Source organism: Phyllobates terribilis, unplaced genomic scaffold (assembly GCF_046119375.1).
Source record: "Phyllobates terribilis strain yellow unplaced genomic scaffold, ASM4611937v1 Scaffold_1__5_contigs__length_1240528914, whole genome shotgun sequence".
NCBI classification, from domain to species: domain Eukaryota; kingdom Metazoa; phylum Chordata; class Amphibia; order Anura; family Dendrobatidae; genus Phyllobates; species Phyllobates terribilis.
Window position 1 is genome coordinate 39,786,775 of NW_027362761.1, and position 21,126 is coordinate 39,807,900.

Below are 21,126 nucleotides of genomic sequence, written 5' to 3' on the forward strand. Positions count from 1 at the left end.
TTCAGGCAAGTACCAAACCTTCAATATAGTAGAAAAAATTGGAGGCAGCACACCAACTTGTAAAGGTGAAACAAGTGCTATCTAATAGCCCATAATGGCGATGTTTTGGTTCAAAACCAGAACCTTTTGGAGAAATGTTCTGGTTTTGAACCGAAATGTCGCCATTATGGGCTATTAAATAGCACTTGTTTCACCTTTACAAGTTGGTGTGCTGCCTCCAATTTTTCTGCTATATACACATATATACAGTATATCTATATTTATTTTTTTGCACTGATATTCTCCAGCTGTATGTTCCCTCCAGTGTTACTGACACTGCTGCTCAGCTCTAAGTGCTCAGCCATCCTCCTTTCTTGTTATAACTAAGACACTGCCATTCCTGATTGCCTTGAAACACAGTTCACTGTCTTACTTCTCTTTACCTTACCATGATTAATGATTATGGTTACGGTATATAGTTCTTTTCTTTCTTTATGTACTCCTCTTCTCTTCCCCCTCCCTACTCAAGAGAGAGTTCACTCCATTTCCTTTACTTGCTCCCCTTGATCTTGGGGTATTGAACACACTACATTTATGCAATGCTCAAAGTTCCTTTGCACTACTCAGTTACTAGTTCACAGTGGTATTTCAGAACCTGCGTGTATTCAATTCTCTGCACAAGCATAGTAAAGCTTTCCGTTTTTACAGAATCCAACTGGTAAATCAAAAAGGAGAAAAAACGTATAACGAACAATATCTGAAAATATCATAAATTTTATTGATGCAAATCATTAAAAACATACAAAATTCCAATGGCAACAAATATATTAGTGGTGGGCCAAGAAAGGCACCACGGATAGATATACACATGAGGAGGAAGCTTATAAATAACGGTACAGACAGTCAAGAGGGGTATAGCAAAGTACCCACTCAAAAAATTAATATATACTTCCTATGTCTGGACCACAGATAGGTGTTAAAGTGCACAGTGCATGATAAAATTTTGTAAAAAAACATCCCACACCTAAATACATATACAAGTAAGCAATCACTACTCACATGTGTTAGTCAGTCTATGGTGCCGCTGCCCCTATGCGCGTTTCGGCGCTGTGCCTTCTTCCGGGGGTGGTGAATGTTGTTTTCCTTCAGTAAACCCACTTTTCTAAAATTTCCTGCCAAAGGAGTTGTCACCTATTTGGAAAAATATAATTAATTAGTTTTTAAGGCCTCTTTCTTTGACCATGATCCTCCTGGTTAATGGCTCCATCTCAGTGACATAGTCACAGTAGCATAGCTACTGGGGGGGCGGAGGGGCGGTGGCCCCAGGCCTTGCGCTCTGAGGGGTCCCACCCGGAGCTGCGCTAGTGCAACTGTATCCTGCGTGCGCAGCATGCCGATACAGTTACACTCTGGGACAGAGCAGGGAGACTATGTCCCTGCACTGCCTGGTGGCCACTATGGGGGCCCTTGAGCAGGGGGGGACCCCTGGTGCCAGCATCGCCCCCCCCACCCATCACCACAAGTTCACTGATGAGAGAGGGAGCGCGATGCTCCCTCTCCCATCAGTCCCCCCTCTGCGTCTGACGTCATCACTTGGCACCCGGCCCGCTGTTCTGAAGATGTGCAGGCCGGGTGCGGCACTCAGAGCAGCGGGGGAACGAGGAAGAAAGATGAGTATTGTGCTTATTCATTTTTTGCTGGGTGGGGGGGCGACATTATACTACAGACTCTGCCTATGTGGGGGGGGGGCGACGACATTATACCACAGACTCTGCCTATGGGGGGGAAATTATACTACAGACTCTGCCTATGAGGTAGGGGGACATTATACTACAGACTCTGCCTATGAGGGGGGGACATTATACTACAGACTCTGCCTATGAAGGGGGGGGGGGTTTATGCTACAGACTCTGCCTATGAGGTGGGGGACATTATATTACAGACTCTGCCTATGGGAGGGGGCATTATACTACAGACCCTGCCTATGGGGGGGGGGGACATTATGCTACAGACTCTGCCTATGGGGGGGCATTATACTACAGACTCTGCCTGTCGGGGGAGCATTATACTACATACTCTGCCTGTGGGGGGGAGCATTATACTACATACTCTGCCTATGGGGGCATTATACTACAGACTCTGCCTATGGGGGGCCATTATACTACAGACTCTGCCTATGAGGTGGGGGACATTATATTACAGACTCTGCCTATGGGGGGGGGGCATTATACTACAGACCCTGCCTATGGGGGGGGGGGGGACATTATGCTACAGACTCTGCCTATGGGGGGGGGCATTATACTACAGACTCTGCCTGTCGGGGGAGCATTATGCTACATACTCTGCCTATGGGGGCATTATACTACATACTCTGCCTGTGGGGGGGAGCATTATGCTACATACTCTGCCTATGGGGGCATTATACTACAGACTCTGCCTATGGGAGGGAGCGTACAAACTCTCCCTATGGAGGGGAGAACATTATACTATAGACTCTGCCTATGAGGGGGGGGACATTATACTACAGAATCTGCCTATGAGGGGGGGAAGACATTATACCACAGACTCTGCCTATGGGGAGAACATTATACTACAGACTCTGCCTATGGGGGGGAGCATTATACTACATACTCTGTCTATGGGGGGGAAACATTATACTACAGATTCTGCCTATGGGGAGGACATTATACTACAGACTCTGCATATGGGGGGAGCATTATACTACAAGCTCTGTCTATGGGGGGGAAACATTATACTACAGATTCTGCCTATGGGGGGAAGACATTATACTACAGACTCTGCCTATGAGGGGGGAGACATTATACTACAGACTCTGCCTATGGATTAGGGGACATTATACTACAGACTCTGCCTATGGGGGGGCATTATACTACAGACTCTGCCTGTCGGGGGAGCATTATACTACATACTCTGCCTGTGGGGGGGAGCATTATACTACATACTCTGCCTATGGGGGCATTATACTACAGACTCTGCCTATGGGGGGCCATTATACTACAGACTCTGCCTATGAGGTGGGGGACATTATATTACAGACTCTGCCTATGGGGGGGGGGCATTATACTACAGACCCTGCCTATGAGGGGGGGGGGGGACATTATGCTACAGACTCTGCCTATGGGGGGGGGCATTATACTACAGACTCTGCCTGTCGGGGGAGCATTATGCTACATACTCTGCCTATGGGGGCATTATACTACATACTCTGCCTGTGGGGGGGAGCATTATGCTACATACTCTGCCTATGGGGGCATTATACTACAGACTCTGCCTATGGGAGGGAGCGTACAAACTCTCCCTATGGAGGGGAGAACATTATACTATAGACTCTGCCTATGAGGGGGGGGACATTATACTACAGAATCTGCCTATGAGGGGGGGAAGACATTATACCACAGACTCTGCCTATGGGGAGAACATTATACTACAGACTCTGCCTATGGGGGGGAGCATTATACTACATACTCTGTCTATGGGGGGGAAACATTATACTACAGATTCTGCCTATGGGGAGGACATTATACTACAGACTCTGCATATGGGGGGAGCATTATACTACAAGCTCTGTCTATGGGGGGGAAACATTATACTACAGATTCTGCCTATGGGGGGAAGACATTATACTACAGACTCTGCCTATGAGGGGGGAGACATTATACTACAGACTCTGCCTATGGATTAGGGGACATTATACTACAGACTCTGCCTATGGGGGTTATACTACAGACTCTGCCTATGGGAGGGATAATTATACTACAGACTCTGCCTATGGGAAGGGGGGGCATTATATTACAGACTCTGCCTATGGGGGGGGGGAAACATTATGCTACAGACTCTGCCTATGGGGGGGGATAATTATACTACAGACTCTGCCTATGGGAAGGGGGGTAGCATTATACTACAGACTCTGCCTATGGGAAGGGGGGAGCATTATACTACAGACTGTGCCTATGGAGGGGATAATTCTACTACATACTCTGCCTATGGGAAGGGGGGGCATTATACTACAGACTCTGCCTATGGGGGAGGACATTATACTACAGACTCTGCCCATGGGGGGACATTATACTACAGGCTCTGCCTATGGGGGCATTATACTATATGGAGGTTATTTATACAGTGTGGGGATTACAGCTAGGGTCATACAATGTGGGAGATAATTTGGGGTATTTGCACAGTGTGGGGGCCATCAAACAGTGTGGGAGATAATGTGAGATCTTTGCACAGTGTGGGGGCCATCATACAGTGTGGGAGATAATGTGGAGTCTTTGCACAGTGTGGGGGCCACCATACAGTGTGGGAGTAAATGTGGGGTCTTAGCACAGTGTGGGGGCCAATCATACAGTGTGGGAGATAATGTGAGATCTTTGCACAGTGTGGGGGCCATCATACAGTGTGGGAGATAATGTGGGGTCTTTGTATAGTGTGGGAGATAATGTGGGGGTCTTTGCACAGTGTGGGGGCCATTATACAATGTGGGAGCCATCAGTTTGGAGGCTACTAAGGGGTCAGTATACTGTGTGTGGGGGATACTATAAAGTGAGGGGACATTATACTGTGTATAAGAGCACATCATACTGTGTAGAGGGGAGCTGTACATAGGGGGAGACTCAGGACATTATTAAATGTTAAGTGGGCACTTATCGTTGTAGGGGAACTCAGGTTATTGTGACTGTCAGAGGGGCACACAGAGGGCACTATTACTTTCTAGGGGGCAAAATGTTGGCAATGTTTTTTAGGGCACTTGCACAGGGCATTACTATATTCTATAGGTTTGTTTAACCATCTAGAGAGCACACAGTACCACACAGTAGGTGCAGTAATAGGGACGCATGCAGCAACAGAGGCTCAGTATTGGATTATCAGCAGGATGAGGGGTTTGTGCAGGTTGGGGATAGATGGGGACGGCGCCTGAAATGTAAGGAGTCAAATGTGTCTTATTTGTAATCTCTGCAGATCTGAGACTCTGAGTCCTGGATGGAGAAGTCGTCGTATCGGTCTTGTATAGATGGAAAAGACGGGAAAAGTGAACAATTTAATCAGAAAGAACGTCAGCTGTAAGTTACTATATATAACTGTGCTGTGATCTGTTATATGTTCTGCAGGACTGGCATCTATCAATATATGTCACCACATGGCGGTAATAGCAGTGCTTGTCTTTGTATAGAGATTATTTTCAGTAACCGCGCGGTCATCTGCTGAGGTTCTCCTACATCCACTATCTGGGTGCGCCACCATAGTTGTAATCAGGGTTACCTGGTTAGGGGCCCACTCAGAAGTTTCGCCCACCCGAACCAAAACCCTAGCTACGCTTCTGCATAGTCACTATTGTATCCTACTACGCCCCAAACCCTAAATAACTGAAATTCTTGTCTCGTGTCCTTGACCCTTCGGTGGATGAGTCTTTTCCACCCTCCCCCATTGGCTCCCCAGGCTTCCACCTAATTTTGACACCGTGGCTTCCGGCATGCAACTTTTCAAATAACAATGGGCTGATGCTTAGGGAGAGCATGATCCCTTGCCTAGAGAATATACCTATTTTTACTCTCAACAAATTCTCTTTACAAGGATCGACCACATACTTGTCCATCCAATGTTTGAACCTAATATATAATCTATATCTATTTTGTCCACCCCATAGTCAGACTACTTCCCTATCATGCTAATGTAGGAGGGTGACCGGGAGGGTCATGCGCCTCTTCCCTCTTAATGCACATAATGCTGGGTTCTATGTTTATATATGAGCATTCATATCACCTAATGTCTGATGGGTTACTTACAGGGTCAGTATAGGTTAGTGCGGGTAGACTATTAGATTGATAGAATAGTGCAGAGGTGGGCACTATAGCACACACACATAGCAAATCTCGTAATTTGTCCTAAGCAAATGTACGAAAATTAGGTTTTTCGTCAACTACGTGATAAGACGTGTTATAAGAAGCTTCCCAAATTGCATAAAAATCTAGAGAAACCTCCTGGATGCCCGATAATTTCTGGCAACGGGAATTACTTGGAGCCCATAAATAGATGGATAGATTCCAAACTACATCCATTAGTGGAAAGTCTTCCTTCATTTCTGAAGTATAACGGTGATCTGCTGAGAAGGGTTGACGGTTTGTACTTGGATTCCGATACAATGCTGGTAACTGCAGACATTGAGTCGCTGTATACCAGCATTAGACATTCTGATGGTCTCAATGCCACTAATTTTTTTCTGCAAGGTTCCCCTTTATCCAATGATATGAGTGCCCTTATTATGGAATTATTAGAATTTACTTTGACCCACAATTTTTTTGTGTTTAAGGGGTCCTTCTACCTACAGCTCCAGGGGATGGCTATGGGGGCGGCCTTTGCCCCCTCATATGCCAATCTCTTCCTGGGGCTGTGGGAGAGGGACCTCCCCCTGCCAGATCGCGGGTTGTCAATGGACTGCGTCCTCTCTTGGACGTGGTACATCGACGATATCCTTTTGATCTGCCAGGGGTCAAAAGACCATCTGGATGTGTTTATGCGGATACTGAATGGCAATTCATTTAATATCCGCATTACTTATCAGTGTGACTCAGATAAAATTGAGTTTCTTGATGTGACTTTACTTAGGGATTGTGACAATGCCATCCAAACTAGTATCTATAGGAAGCCATATTCTACAAATACATTATTACATGCTTCTTCTTTCCATCCGTCACACATGATTCAATCTGTTCCTGAGGGGCAGTTTCTGCGCATCCGCAGAATCTGCTCCAATGATCAGGATTTTGAGAAACAGGCTCTAGAACTTAAGGAGCTTTTTCTGGAACGTGGATATAGTCGTAGGACTATAAAGAGGGCTTATAATCGGGCTAAACATTCATCCCGTTATAACTTGCTATATAGTACACATGAGAAGAAACAAGGTGACATGGTGAGGTTTATTACTAAGTTTCACACCCAGATCCCTGCTGTAAGAAGGGCCCTCACAAAAGCTTGGCCAGTTCTAAGAGCAGACCCTACACTGGCAAAATACATTCTGGCCAAACCTAATATTGTTTTATGCCGTGCTAAAAATCTTCGTGACCATCTGGTTCACAGTCATTACGGGGGAGGGGTGATGCCTACGTTTTTAGATGGGGCAGCCCCTAAACATGAATGCGTCTCCTGTGGACATTGTATAGCCTGCCCCAATATAGATCGAAGTGACTCATTTGTTGATTCCAGTGGTAGTAAGAGATATAACATCAATAAATTTATTACCTGTCAATCACGCAACGTCATATACTATGCCACATGTCCCTGTGGCCTGGTATATGTCGGTATGACGACTCGTCAACTTAAGGTGCGTATTAGAGAGCATGTCCTAGGAATATTGGTGGCAGTGGACCAAACGGATGCATCCATGTTGAAAACCATCCCTAAACACTTGAAATTACACCATAACTGCAATGCCAAAGTACTTAGAGTTAAAGGCATTGATACAATTGAAGCTGGTATACGTGGTGGTCCAGTCTCTGTAAGATTAGCACAGGCTGAATCAAGGTGGATATGGACCTTAAATACCTTACATCCCATGGGTCTTAATGAATATAACAGCTTTGCTCCATTTCTCTGATCCAGTCCTGTTGGGAACCTTTCCTCCTTGCTATCGGGGATACAGATATGTTTTTAAGTATTTGAGTGTGTTTTTTGTTTTTATGTGGTTTTAATTATTGTTTTTTTAGTAGGTCCTGAAATTACACTCTGATCTCTCATGCGTATGAGAAACCCCTGATTGATCTCCCATGTCTTCACTTCAGTGAACATCTTGTGATGATGAGAAAAACTCTACATATGTCCTTAATGTTGAATCCTGTGCACATTGTTATAAAATGGCATTATTACAATGCTATGTTTGTATGTTTGGATCTCTTCTCCCACATATATATGAAAGAGGCGTTTATACCTTCTGATGTTTAACTAGGAATGATCTATGTGGTCAGGTTGTGGAGGAATAGAGTGGGCATATAATTATGTCTCTGCCACCATTATTTATATTGATCTCTGTACATGTATTGCATGGGCTGCCTGCGGCTTATCCTTGGGATATATGTGTTTGAGCCTTTATAATATGGTATTGAACCTTGATGTTTAGTAGATTTGGCATTTTTGCTATATATATGTTCGATGTATATCCCTATATAGATGTACCTATATGAGATCATGCCCATGGGTGAATTGCTCGCACATTCCATGCAATATGTGCAGTGTATTGGTGTTTATGGTATCTAGGTTCTACGTCATTTGAACCCTCATCAGCAAGTTAGTTAATAATGTGTACATTTTATCTGCATATACTATCTACATGTTGTTTTGTATGTGGGTGATATATTGTTTTTGGTCAATTGTTAAATGGTCCAAATGTGATATGGGATATTATGTGCTATATGTTACATGTGTGGCTTCATGACACTACCGTGGGAGTGGTCTGCGGTGCCTGTACACAGGGATACCATTGTCCCGATGGGTCCGGTGGCTCTTGGCATCTCTCCAGCGGTTCCGCTGTGATGCCGATGCCGCCGGGCTCCTTGGTTACGGTGATACACCTTGCGTCACTTCTGGGCTATCGCGGTGGCTCCCTGGGTAGCAGGGGTCGCTACCATGGATACTATGACGCGATCTGCGTCACTTCCAGGATAGGCGAGCCCTATGGAACACATGACCTGATCACGTGACCAGAAATTGAGTGTATTAAAGGATCGTAGTAATCACCGGTGTGACATCCCTTGAAAAAGGCTAGCGCCGAAACGCGTGTCAGGACGCCCATGTGCAGGACTTTACGGTGGCCACTTCCTTGATTAGGTAATACGCTATGTGAGGTTTCACAATTTATATACTGATATATAACTTGGAATTGTTAATACTGATTCCTCTTTAGGTGTGTCCATTATTCTGTTCTTTATCCATGTGAGGATGTGATTTATAAATATGGGGTCCGTGCACATGTGGTACATGATTTGGTGTTGTTTTTAAATGTACACATGTCTGTGTTTTGTTCATCTCTCTTCAATTATCCTGCTTAATAAAGATTTATAATTTTATATATTACAAATGACCAATAGATCATTTTTTTTTGCTCTTGAGCTCCTCCTTTTTGTAGTTATATAGTGACGATTGGTCTATGTTTATAAGTCCAGGAGCAGAACAATATGATAGATTTTGGTAATTTTAGCTATATTCTTTTGATATGGGTTACCATCATATGTGGCTGTAATATTGTGCCCTTTTCTAACAGATATTCTAATAAGCACACAGAGTATGCAGTTATAAGTTAGGAAAGAGTTAAGGGGTTTAGGAGCTGCTCCAGTGTGGGAGGGGCAGGTTCAGTGAAGAACTGAGACACTTCCTGATTTCAAGCAGTTCTAGTTGAGTGAGGGACAGTGACTAGTGAGGACATGTCAGGAGGACACAGGAGAAAGTGCAGGAGAAGGGTGTGTGTGTGTCACAGTCTGGGAGTTTTTGGACAACCTTATCTGGAAGGTGAATCCAAACAGTCTAGACAGCAGGGACAACAAGAACTTCACCTTACATGCCAAGACAGGACAGCCTCATCAGGGAGGTGGATCCAAGCAGGTCAGGCAGTGGGACAGAGAATGGAGTTACCCAAAGAGCTGGCGCATTCGGCGTTAATCTTCATATCCAAATCGGTGTCCATGTTTTTCATCGCTGGTAAAGTGCCGCTGTATGTGAAGAGATCACAAAGAGACTGTATCACTTGTTACTCCCTGAATGTGACTGTGGCTGTAAGAGAAGAGGTTTTTACGTGTTTAAGCTGCTCTGGTTTTCTCCTTCTGAAGGTTAAAAGACTCAACACCCGGGACGGCGGGTCAGAAGTGAGTATGGAGGTCTCCTCCACGGAAGCACCACAACACACACACACGCAGGGATTCTCAGAGTCCCCTTTTTCTGTAGCGGGCCAGGGTGAGGATTTAATCACTGAAACTGACATGCCACTTGCCACCGACTGCCACCCTGCCCCCCGTTACACTAATTTGTTCTTCATGTCATCCCTGCTATTGAACTTTAAACTGCATCCTCAACAGTTCCTATTTTTCTACTCAGAAGTCTTCCGACTTCTAAATGTACCCTTAAAAAAGTATTTTTCATTTAATCAACCAACAGCAGCCTCTCTGGTTTCTGTGGGAAGCACATAAAGTAGTTCTGACAGACCTCTGCATTCAGAAAGCTTTCTGGAAGAACAGTTGACCTGAAAGGCAGAACTAGAGACGCAGGTAGCCTCCCTTGAGCCCCAATTGAAACGTTCCCCCTTATCTTCAGCATCCCATGATCTAGCACATGCACAAGTGGCCCTAGACCTATGCCTTTCTGAGAAAGCCGACCACACTCTCCACTGGTAGCAACAGTGTTTTCTGTATACATAGCTCCTAGCTCCTTGCTTGAAATGTCTCCCCCTACCTCATCCATCTCTTTGATTGTGCATCTATAATTGGATTATTTCAGCTAACCAGCAGCGTATTGTTTGTGAATTCAAAGACCACCTAGCCAAACTGTGCTCTCAGCCCTCTCCACAGACTAGAAGTCGACCTAAAATCTGTTCCTCTGTCTTCTTTCGACGAATTGTTATGTGATTAATTAGTCCAACCCATCTCACTAGAAGAGGTGGACACAGCCATAAAAAAGCTTAGGATAAACACGCCAACTGATCCATGTGGGTTGTCAGCCGTTCACTACGAAAAATATGACTGTACACTTAGTTCCCATCTCGCAAATTATTTCAATGCACTACATGAAGTCAGCCTTTCTGGCCTTATGGCCTTGTCGGACACTATTTTCATGACCCCCAAATCAGGCACAGACCACCTGAGCAGGTCTAATTATAGACCTATCTCCTTAATTAACATTAACCTAAAGCTATTGACTAAAATCTTAGCCCTACGCCTCAATACAAGGTTGGTAGCATTGATATACTAAGACCTGGTTGGATTTGTCCCATATAGCATTCATACCCCATTTGCCTTGCCTCCCTTACTCCTCCACACCTTGGGCTATGTTCACAAGTAGCATTTTTTATCCGTTTTTGCACTTTTGTATTGCTTTCAACCGTGACAAATGCATTCACCGGGAAATGTCATTTTAACATTTTACAACCTTATCTGGCCATGTGCTGTGTGACAGATGCATACAGTGCTGAAAAGACATGGGAACAGCATGGGGAAGACCCCTGGAAGCATCTCTGACACCCAAGTCACTGCCAAATCCTGGACAATCCAACCCACCATAATAATCCTTTTCGGGAGCAAACTCCTTCATGAGTCTCGAGTCTACCCCACCCATTACAACTTTCCTCTGCTTCTCTACCCAATTGCCCCCCTCAATAGCTTTTTCCTCCAGCTTTCTCAATGTTAGCTCTCAGTTGACGTTTCCTCTCTGATAGGCCTATCCATGCATCGAAACCTTAGGTGAACACAAATTACTATGAGTCATCACATCAGTTTCATTTAAATATTTACTAGTGTTGAGCGAGCACTAAAATGCTCGGGTGCTCAAAGCTCGGGCCGAGCTCGCCGTGATACTCGGGTGCTCGACCCGAGCAACGAGCCCAATGTTAGTCTATGGGAGACCCGAGCATTTTTGCGGCGGCACCCCCGGCAGTCTGTAGAAAGCCTAAAAAGTGCCCAAAACGATAGTGACAGTGCTCAAATGACATGGGGACTGCATGGGGATCGCCCCAGGAAGCATTTCTGACCCCCAGGTCACTGCTGTCAACAACGTGGTCAGAGGTATTAAGCCACTTTTACGGGCTCACAATAAAATGTTCAAAAACGAAACTGAAACTGCTTTCCTGTGAAATATGTTAAGGAACATCCTTTCCATGTTAAAGACTTCTGTATAAGGTAAAATAAATAACCAAAAACAAAAATACTCCTCCACACCTTGGGCTATGTTCACAAGTAGCATTTTTTATGCGTTTTTGCACTTTTGTATTGCTTTCAACCGTGACAAATGCATTCACCGGGAAATGTCATTTTAACATTTTACAACCTTATCTGGCCATGTGCTGTGTGACAGATGCATACAGTGCTGAAAAGACATGGGAACAGCATGGGGAAGACCCCTGGAAGCATCTCTGACACCCAAGTCACTGCCTAAAAGTGTGCACATCAGAAGTGATCCTTGCCGCATCAAAAGATGCAGACTTGCAACTATCCCCGTGCAAGTCCTTGTCCCAGGGCAGTGTTCAATTGTACCTCACCCATTCCTTGCAATGCAAGCGCAAGTATGCAGCCTGCCACCCACCCACCCCCAGGCTGCAATACCATACTGCTTTCTTGCTTGCACTTGAAATTGGGCCTTATAGGCATGTGGAGGCGGAATCTGGCCACCACGTCATGGCTGCGGGTGTCCACGCTTGGTCCCCAGCCACCAGGGGGCGGCCGGGTGTCCATACTCGGTCCCCAGCCGCCCCTATTTGAAGGACAGCCTAACCACAAACACGTGGACAAGTGAATGTGGCCAGGGATGGTCCATCTCACTGACGCCTTCACACTGGGTTAATATTGTGGAAGCCGGGGCACAGCTGGATACTGGGATGCAACACGTCCTCCAGACATAAAGGATTGCGGGTCCTGGGTCAATCAGGCTTCAACACAAAGTTCAGAAGGTAGACAGCAGCAGTGGTCGGACTCCTACACAACGAGTAAATTATTCATGATCATGAGGCCATCCATCTCCTTAGATTTCTGTTCCTTGGAATGCAAGCGCATGTATGTAGTAGCGGCTAGGCCTGAGGTGGTCAGCGTTTTGGCACATATCCTACCTCCTCCGAGGATTGCTGGATGTTTTCCTGCTACTATCCCAGTTCTATGACTCCTGACTAGTGTTGAGCGATACCTTCCGATATCAGGAAATATCGTATCGGATTGGATCGGGCCGATACCCAAAAAGTATCGGATATCGCCGATTCCGATACCGGAAACCAATGCAAGTCAATGGGACACAAATATCGGAATGAAAATAAACCCTTTCTTTCCTTGTAGGTTAATTCTACATGAAGTAAAACAACTAAGAATAATGTAGAATGACATGAAAAGCCGGCAATTCATCAGCGGCATTCACCGGTACCCGACAATTTACAACAGAAAGAATAGAGCTTCACACATAGATTAGGTAGATAGAAACATGTCAGTCACATATATAAGAAGTACAGTGACAGTGCTGCTTACTGTACTTGTCATTTAGTGTAAAGGATTTATTTTAAAAAATATTAGTGTTTTCGTGCACCGTCTCTTTAAAAAAGCCGGCCGGCAATTCAGCAGCGGTACCCGACAATTTATAACAGACAGAATAGAGCTTCACACATAGATTAGATAGATAGAAACATGTCAGTCACATATATATGAAGTACAGTGACAGTGTTGCTTACTGTACTTGTCATTTAGTGTAAAGGATTTATTAAAAAAATTATAGTGTTTTCATGCACCGTCTCTTTAAAAAAGCCGGCCGGCAATTCAGCATCTGTACCCGACAATTTAGAATAGAAAGAATAGAGAATCACACATAGATTAGATAGATAGAAACATGTCAGTCACATATATATGAAGTACAGTGACAGTGTTGATTACTGTACTTGTCATTTACTGTTAAAATAAAGGATTTATTTAAAAAAAAAATTGGCGTGGGGTTCCCCTTAATTTTAGGCTCTAGCGGAGGTTAAGCAGACAGCTGGGGCAGATGTTTGAAGCCTGGGAAGGGGGTAATATCCACGGAGCTTCCCAGGCTACTAATATCAGCCCCCAGCTGAATACCTAGCTTTTATTAGCTATTAAAATGGGGGACCCCCCCAAAAAAATAACGTGGGGTCCCCCCTAATTTAATAGCTAGCAAAGGCTAGGCAGACAGCTGGGGGCTGATTTTAATAGCCCAGGAAGGGTGCCATGAATATTGGCCCCCTCCCAGGCTAGAAACACCAGCCGTCAGCCGCCCCAGAAATGGCGCATCCATAGGATGCGCCAATTCTGGCACTTAGCCTCGCTCTTCCCACTGCTCTGTAGCGGTGGCAGTGGGGTAATAGGGCTGGGGTTGATGTCAGCTTATAATGCCAGCTGACATCAAGCCCAGGTTAGTAATGGAGAGGCGTCTATAAGACACCCCCATTACTAACCCCATAGTCAAAGTTAAAAGAAAACACAAACACCCAGAAAAAAGTCCTTTAATTGAAATAAAGACACAATCCTTTATTGTTCTAAATTAAACCATACTTACCGTCACGCCCATTCCAGCTGAAGCCAACGATCTCCTGCAATAAAAGAAAAATAATAAAGCAACCTCATCCTTACCTTTCCATGGTTCCCACGACAGCTTCAGCTCTGCTACATCGAGATGACAGGCTGGACCGCAGCAGAACGCTGCCATCCAGCCTGTCATCCCGCAGACACTGAGAAGCGCAGGCATGCTTGCGCTCCTCAGTGTCTCTCTGTGACGTCATCCAGATGAGCCGAGTTCATGTCCAATGAACTCAGCTCACCTCATGCACGTCACTGACAGCGTGGGAAAATTCTCACGCTGAAGCGCTGAGTGCAGGAGAATTTTCCCACGCTGTCAGTGACGTGCATGAGGTAAGCTCATGTCCAATGAACTCAGCTCACCTCATGCACGTCACTGACAGCGTGGGAAAATTCTCACGCTGAAGTGCTGAGTGCAGGAGAATTTTCCCACGCTGTCAGTGACGTACATGAGGTGAGCTCATGTCCAATGAACTCGGCGCACCTCATGCACTTCACTGACAGCGTGGGAAAATTCTCACGCTGAAGTGCTGAGTGCAGGAGAATTTTCCCACGCTGTCAGTGACGTGCATGAGGTGAGCTGAATTCATTGGACATGACCTCGGCTCATCTTTATGCCGTCACAGCCAGACACTGAGGAGTGGAAGCATGCCTGCGCTTCTCAGTGTCTGCGGGATGACAGGCTGAATGGCAGCGTTCTGCTGCGGTCCAGCCTGTCATCTCGATGTAGCAGAGCTGGAGCTGTCGTGGGAACCATGGAAAGGTAAGGATGAGGTTGCTTTATTATTTTACTTTTATTGCAGGAGATCGTTGGCTTCAGCTGGAATGGGCGTGATGGTATGTATGGTTTAATTTAGAACAATAAAGAATTGTGTGTTTATTTCAATTAAAGGACTTTATTCTGGGTGTTGTGTTTTTTTAAATACTTTACTAGAAATTCATGGTGGTCATGTCTAATATTGGCGTGACCCCATGAATTTGGGGCTTAGGGCCAGCTGATAATGCCAAGCTGGCCTTAACCCCTTTATTACCCAGTGAGCCACCGCACCAGGGCCCTGGATGAGTTGGGTACAGCGCCAGAAGATGGCGCTTCTATGAACGCGCCATTTTCTGGGGCGGCTGCGGACTGCAATTTGCAGCGGGGGTGGCCCAGAAAGCTTGGGTCTCCCTGCGCTGCGGATTCCAGCCCCCAGCTGCCTAGTTGTACCTGGCTGGGCACAAAAATAGGGCGAAGCCCCACGCATTTTTTTTTTTAATTATTTCATGAAATTCATGAAATAATTAAGAAAAAAAGGGCTTCCCTATATTGTTGTGTCCAACCAGGTACAAATAGGCAGCTGGTGGTTGGGGGCAGCCCGTTCCTGCCTGCTGTACCTGGCTGGACACAAATATAGTGCGAAGCCCCACGTCAATTTTTTTAAAATCATTTCAGGAAATTCATGAAATAATTAAAAAAAATTGATGTGGGGCTTAGCCCTATATTTGTGTCCAGTCAGGTACAGCAGGCAGGAACGGGCTGCCCCCAACCACCAGCTGCCTATTTGTACCTAGCCGGACACAACAATATAGGGAAGCCCTTTTTTTCTTAATTATTCCATGAATTTCATGAATTTAAAAAAAAAATACGTGGAGCTTCGCCCTATTTTTGTGTCCAGCCAGGTACAACTAGGCAGCTGGGGGCTGGAATCTGCAGCGCAGGGAGGCCCAAGTTTTCTGGGCCACCCCCGCTGCAAATTGCAGTCCGCAGCCGCCCCGGAAAATGGCGCGTTCATAGAAGCGCCATCTTCTGGCGCTGTACCCAACTCATCCAGGGCCCTGGTGCGGTGGCTCACTGGGTAATAAAGGGGTTAAGGCCATCTTGGCATTATCAGCTGGCCCTAAGCCCGAAATTCATGGGGTCACGCCAATATTAGACATGACCACCATGAATTTCTAGTAAAGTATTTAAAAAAAACACAAACACCCAGAAAAAAGTCCTTTAATTGAAATAAACACACAATTCTTTATTGTTCTAAATTAAACCATACCTACCATCACGCCCATTCCAGCTGAAGCCAACGATCTCCTGAAATAAAAGAAAAATAATAAACCAACATCATCCTTACCTTTCCATGGTTCCCACGACAGCTTCAGCTCTGCTACATCGAGATGACAGGCTGGACCGCAGCAGAACGCTGCCATCCAGCCTATCATCCCGCAGACACTGAGAAGCGCAGGCATGCTTGCGCTCCTCAGTGTCTGGCTGTGACGGCATCCAGATGAGCCGAGGTCATGTCCAATGAACTCAGCTCACCTCATGCACGTCACTGACAGCGTGGGAAAATTCTCCTGCGCATGCGGTGAGCGTGAGAGACTCGGCTTATCGGGATGCCGTCACAGCCTGACACTGAGGAGCGCAAGCATGCCTGCGCTTCTCAGTGTCTGCGGGATGACAGGCTGGATGGCAACTTTCTGCTGCGATCCAGGCTGTCATCTCGATGAAGCAGAGCTGAAGCTGTCGTGGGAGCCATGGAAAGGTAAGGATGATGTTGCTTTATTATTTTACTTTTATTGCAGGAGATCGTTGGCTTCAGCTGGAATGGGCGTGACGGTAAGTATGGTTTAATTTAGAACAATAAAGAATTGTGTCTTTATTTCAATTAAAGGACTTTTTTCTGGGTGTTTGTGTTTTTTTTAAATACTTTACTAGAAATTCATGGCGGTCATGTCTAATATTGGCGTGACCCCATGAATTTCGGGCTTAGGGCCAGCTGATAATGCCAAGCTGGCCTTAACCCCTTTATTACCCAGTGAGCCACCGCACCAGGGCCCTGGATGAGTTGGGTACAGCGCCAGAAGATGGCGCTTCTATGAACGCGCCATTTTCCGGGGCGGCTGCGGACTGCAATTTGCAGCGGGTGGGGCCCAGAAAGCTTGGGCCTCCCTGCGCTGCGGATTCCAGCCCCCAGCTGCCTTGTTGTACCTGGCTGGACACAAAAATAGGGCGAAGCCCCACGCATTTTTTTTTTTTAATTATTTCATGAAATTCATGGAATAATTAAGAAAAAAAGGGCTTCCCTATATTGTTGTGTCCGGCTAGGTACAAATAGGCAGCTGGTGGTTGGGGGCAGCCCGTTCCTGCCTGCTGTACCTGGCTGGACACAAATATAGAGCGAAGCCCCACGTCAATTTTTTTTTAATTATTTCATGAATTTCCTGAAATAATTAAAAAAAATTGACGTGGGGCTTTGCACTATATTTGTGTCCAGCCAGGTACAGCAGGCAGGAACGGGCTGCCCCCAACCACCAGCTGCCTATTTGTACCTAGCCGGACACAACAATATAGGGAAGCCCTTTTTTTCTTAATTATTCCATGAATTTCATGAAATAATGAAAAAAAAAAAAAACGTGGAGCTTCTCCCTATTTTTGTGTCCAGCCAGGTACAACTAGGCAGCTGGGGGCTGGAATCCGCAGCGCAGGGAGGCCCAAGCTTTCTGCCCCCCTCCCCCCCCCCCGCTGAAAATTGCAGTCCGCAGCCGCCCCGGAAAATGGCGCGTTCATAGAAGCTGGATGCTGTACCTGGCTGGCATACAAAAATATGGCGAAGCCCACGTCAAAAGTTTTGGGAAAAATTAATTAAAAAATAAATAATAATTTAGGGACTGCATCTTTATTAACTCCTCAAATGTCATTTAGTGTTAAAATAAAGGATTTATTTAAAAAAAAAATGGCGTGGGATCCCCCATAATTTTAGTCTCTAGCGGAGGTTAAGCAGACGGCTGGGGCAGATGTTTGAAGCCTGGGAAGGGGGTAAAACCCACGGAGCTTCCCAGGCTACTAATATCAGCCCCCAGCTGAATACCTAGCCTTTACTAGCTATTAAAATGGGGGACCCCCCCCAAAAAAATGACGTGGGGTCCCCCCTATTTTAATAGCTAGCAAAGGCTAGGCAGACAGCTGGGGGCTGATATTAATAGCCCAGGAAGGGTGCCATGAATAATGGCCCCCTCCCAGGCTAGAAACACCAGCCGTCAGCCGCCCCAGAAATGGCGCATCCGTAGGATGCGCCAATTCTGGCACTTAGCCTCGCTCTTCCACGCTGCCCTGGTGCGGTGGCAGGGGGTAATAGTGGTGGGGTTCATGTCAGCGCCAGCTGCCATGAAGCCCAGGTTAGTAATGATGGGCGTCTATAAGACACCCCCATTACTAACCTACAAAGTGTTAAAAAGAAAAAACACACTACACCCAGAAAAAAATAATTTATTTGAAATAAAACACACCATTTTATTTAATTCTTAGTTCACTAAAAATAATAGTTACCTGTCCACGTTCCTGTGCTGATCTCCCATGCACAGCTGTCACATCTGGAGATGGTGACAGCTGTGCATGGCTGCTGTAAGCTCACACTGCCGGGAACACGTCCGCTCCCGGCAGCGGGAGCCACTGACTGAGGTCACCGGAGTGCATTCAGGCAGCGCAGCTCCGGAGACCTCCTTTACGGCAGTGCTGTACCGTGGGAATTTCTCACGATACAGCAGGGCCGTAAAGCAGCTAACCGGAGCAGCGCTGCCTGAACTCCGGTGAACCCGCTTATGCAATGACGGGGCTGCTTTACGGCCCCGTCATTCTAGCGGCGGCAGCGGTTCAGAGCGGTCACATTCTATGTGGCTGCTCTGAACTGGAGATCTTCGTGGGACACTCGTGGACTACTCCGGAGGGGTAAGGATAAGGTTGTGGTTTATTATTTTATATTTTATTACAGGAGATCGATGGCTTCGGGGAATTAGGTGTCTAGGTGAGTATAGGTGTAGTTTTTTATTTTTTACTTTATTTTAGGTGGCGATCGGCGGGGACAGGTAATGTATGAACTAATTTATTGTAGGTAACCACTGGCCACCAATGACATGTATTTAACATTTATTGGGGCACAGTAGGGCAATTTAAATAGCAGGATCAGACTGATGGGAACTACTGCTCCCATCGAGCTGATCCTGCTGGCACGAGTGGACGGGGGACAGACATAGGCCGATGGGAGTAGTAGTGTCACATCGGCCTATGTCTGCCTGCACGCACAGACACCCGCACAGACACCCGCACAAACATCGCACAGACACCCCGCACACAGACACCCCGCACACAGACACCCCGCACACACACTAATCATGACCGGTCTGATGGTCTGTGAGGTGTGGCTGACCTGTGCGGTCGTGGGAAAGTTCATGTGAGTTCATGCAGTCAAGCATGAACTCACATGAACCCTCTGAGGGCACCGCGGCTACTTCAAATGAACAGCTGATCGGCATCACCTGATACCTCAGCTGTTCATTTGAAATAACCGGCGGGAAAGCGCAGCACAGAACGGGAAAGCCGGCGGTGAAGTCTTTTCACTGCCGGCTTCCCCGCCCGGGTCCTTCACTCCCCGCTCCTTGGAGCTGCGCTCCCCGCCCGGTCCTAACTTACGATCGGGATGGGAGGTGGCGAGGGGAGCGGAGGATCGGGGTGGGAGGCTGTGGGGAAGCAGTATGGGGCTGTGTGATTGTTTAAAAGCCGGCGGCTTTTTACCGCGCGCCGGCTTTTAAACAATCAGGAGAATTCTCCCCCGCTGGGATGGCATTCTGATGACAGGCTGGATCGCGCTGCCATCCAGCTTGTCATCCTTCACAGACACTGCAGAGCGCAGGCATTATGGGAACTTCCGATTCCGGTATTCGATATTGTAAAAGTATCGGAATTAAGTATCGGAATTCCGATACTGCGAATATCGGCCGATACCCGATATTACAGTATCGGAATGCTCAACACTACTCCTGACAAAACAAAGCTTCAGGTGATGAATGATGGATGAGGTGGTGGCAAAGGAGAAAGAGCAGGAGGAACAGGGACCATTCACATCAATATCAGGCCAGTCAACCACACATGTCTTGTAGGATATGTTTCTGTACCAAAAGGAGCGGTTCGGCTACACAGTTATAGGGCATACAGTGAGTGCAATGCCTACCAAAAATTTCGAGGCACTCCAATGCCACTTGGAAGTGACATGGAGGTCAGAGGGCCCTAACTAAACCGTTTTTTTCCATTTATAGCAACTGGGTCTCCTGTACACTGTTGGCTTAACAGTGAATGGAAGGCTTTCCAAAAATTATGAGGAACTGCAATGCCCCTTGAAACAGACGTGGATTACAGCGTACTAAAAACCTTCTACCCATTATTAGGGAGTGGGTCTCCCTTAGTGTTCGCCTATGCATTGAAAAGCAAAAGCTGACTAAAATTAGGAGGAAATGCAATGCCCGTTGGAAGAGTCGTGGAGGTTAGAGTTAATTAAAAACAACATTTCAATGCCCCTTGGAAGAGCTGTGGAGTTCAGAGTGGTTTAACAAGACACTTTTAATGCCCCTTGGAAGAGACGTGGAGGTCAGAGTGGTTTAACAAGATGGTTTTAATGCCCCTTGGAAGAGACGTGGAGGTCACAGTAGCTTAACAAGACAGTTTTAATGCCCTTTGGAAGAGTGGTGGAGGTCACAGTAGCTTAACAAGACAGTATTAATGCCCCTTGGAAGAGTGGTGGAGGTCACAGTAGCTTAACAAGACGGATTTGATGCCCCTTGGAAGAGTGGTGGAGGTCACAGTAGCTTAACAAGACGGTTTTAATGCACCTTGGAAGAGACGTGGAGGTCACAGTAGCTTAACAAGACAGTTTAAATGCCCCTTGGAAGAGTGGTGGAGGTCACAATAGCTTAACAAGACAGTTTTAATGCCCCTTGGAAGAGTGGTGGAGGTCGCAGTAGCTTAACAAGACGGTTTTAATGCCCCTTGGAAGAGTGGTGGAGGTCGCAGTAGCTTAACAAGACGGTTTTAATGCCCCTTGGAAGAGACGTGGAGGTCGCAGTAGCT

General features: G+C 46.3%; 1 protein-coding gene across 2 annotated transcripts in view; it reads left to right on the forward strand.

The window, feature by feature from the left end:
• YJEFN3 (YjeF N-terminal domain containing 3) overlaps nt 1-21,126 on the forward strand; it is a 457,583-nt gene that overhangs the window by 13,854 nt on the left and 422,603 nt on the right. Inside the window, exon 2 of one of the 2 annotated variants that reach the window (XM_073661059.1) lies at nt 4,957-5,057. The exons of the other annotated variant lie outside the window; for it this stretch is intronic. Coding sequence (XP_073517160.1) covers nt 4,978-5,057 — 80 coding nt within the window. The 5' untranslated portion in view covers nt 4,957-4,977. The remainder of the gene's footprint in view (nt 1-4,956; nt 5,058-21,126) is intronic. 2 annotated transcript variants of the gene reach the window in all.